Raw genomic sequence first — 1,471 nt, forward strand, 5'->3', positions numbered from 1 at the left:
CCCCCCCGAGGCTCCCCACCTTTGAGCACCGTCAAGTGTTTCCCTGAAACGTTGAGCTGCTGGCATTTGACCTCCGGGGGCGGCAGGACCGTCAGCATGGTGCTCACTGAGGGGAGGGGAGAAGGGGGTGAGGGTGCCAGTCTGGGCCGGGGAGGCAGCGAGCCCGACCCCCCCCCCCCAGAGACGCCCTCGGGGCCTTCTCACCTTGGGCCTTGAAGGCGCCTTGCTCCTCGCGGAAGGTCTGGGAAGGGGCCCGGTCCTGTAGGATGCTCAGGTAGCCGCGCTCCCTGACCTCGGCCTTCTCTTGGTCCCGCTTCCAGACGGTCACCACGATCTGAGGAGAGGAGGGAGGGAGGGAGGGGCGTCGCCCGCGGGACCTTGGCTGCACCCCCCCCCCCCAAAGAGGATGGGGCCCCCCTCACCTTGGCCTTGAGGGTGGCCGGGGGCAGCTTGTCCAGCGAGATGGTCAAGGGGAAGATCACCTCGTCCGTCGAGACGATGGGCTCCTCGAGGGGCACCTGCGGGGCGGAGGGGGCCGGTCAGGGCTCCTCTGGGGGGCAGCAGCCCCGAGCCCTCCCCTGCCCGCCCCCTTCCGTCCCCCCGGCCTTCCTCACCCCGGCGGGGGGCTTCCCCGAGGCTCCGTGGCCGTGGGTCAGCAGCGCCCGGCATTGGCGGAAGGGGCTCCGGGGGGCGCCCGAGGCGGCGGGGGCCGAGGAGGACGAAGAGGAGGCCGCCGAGGGACCCCCACCCGCCGCGGCCCCCTCGCCCTCGGCGGCCCCCAAAGGCGGCTGGCGGCGGGGCCCCTGCTCCTCCTGCGGCTCCTCCGGGTCCCCGAGCAGGAGAGGCTCCGCCGCGGCCTCGCCCCCCGCCCCGGCCCCCGGACTGACGCTGGCCAGGGCCGAGAGGGAGCCGGCCAGCTCCCCCCAAGGCGCCCGGGAGCCCCCCGAAGACGAGGAGCAGGAGCGGCAGCGCAGGACCAGCAGGAAGCGGACCGTCTCGCCCAGGTAGAGGTGGTTCCGCCGCGGGAGGGCCCGGTACCGGCCCGGTTCGCCCATCAGCACCTCCCGGGCCGGGAAGGGCACCGCCGGGAAGTACATGAAGTAATCGCACTGGGACTCCATCGCCGCCTGGCCTCGCCTGCGGAAGAAGGGCCAGGAGCCGGAGCCGGAGCCGGAGAAGGGTGGCTCAGGGGCGGCCGGGGGGCATGATGGGGAGGGTCTCGGTGTGTCTGGGGCCGAGGAAGGGCGAGGGCTCCTGGGAGGGAGGCCAGCGGAGGCCGGCCGGGGTTGGCGGCGCTGCAGGGCGGAGGCAGCCGGAAAGGAAGGACGGAAGGAAGGAAGAAGGGAAGAAGGAGGAGAGAGAAAGAGCCCAGGGAGGGAGGGAGGCAGGCGCGGAGGAGGAGGAGGAGGAGGGCCTTTCCTGGGAGCTGGGGCTCCAGGGCCGCCCTTCTCCGCTCCCGCCTCCAGCCCCA

The 1,471-nt window shown here is 73.4% G+C and overlaps 1 protein-coding gene across 1 annotated transcript; it reads right to left on the bottom strand.

Moving 5' to 3' along the window:
• Nucleotides 1-7: 7 nt before the first annotated feature.
• Nucleotides 8-1,440, bottom strand: LOC121918703 (trafficking protein particle complex subunit 14-like; the record flags this gene model as incomplete). The annotated part of the gene is made up of 4 exons (XM_042444716.1): nucleotides 615-1,440; nucleotides 423-518; nucleotides 205-334; nucleotides 8-106 (listed from the first exon to the last, which is right to left on the bottom strand). Coding segments are annotated over exons 1-4 (832 nt in total), but the record flags the coding sequence as incomplete, so codon positions are not given.
• Between the last annotated feature and the right edge of the window lie 31 nt (nucleotides 1,441-1,471).

This window comes from Sceloporus undulatus, unplaced genomic scaffold, assembly GCF_019175285.1.
Source record: "Sceloporus undulatus isolate JIND9_A2432 ecotype Alabama unplaced genomic scaffold, SceUnd_v1.1 scaffold_25737, whole genome shotgun sequence".
Taxonomy (NCBI): Eukaryota; Metazoa; Chordata; class Lepidosauria; order Squamata; family Phrynosomatidae; genus Sceloporus; species Sceloporus undulatus.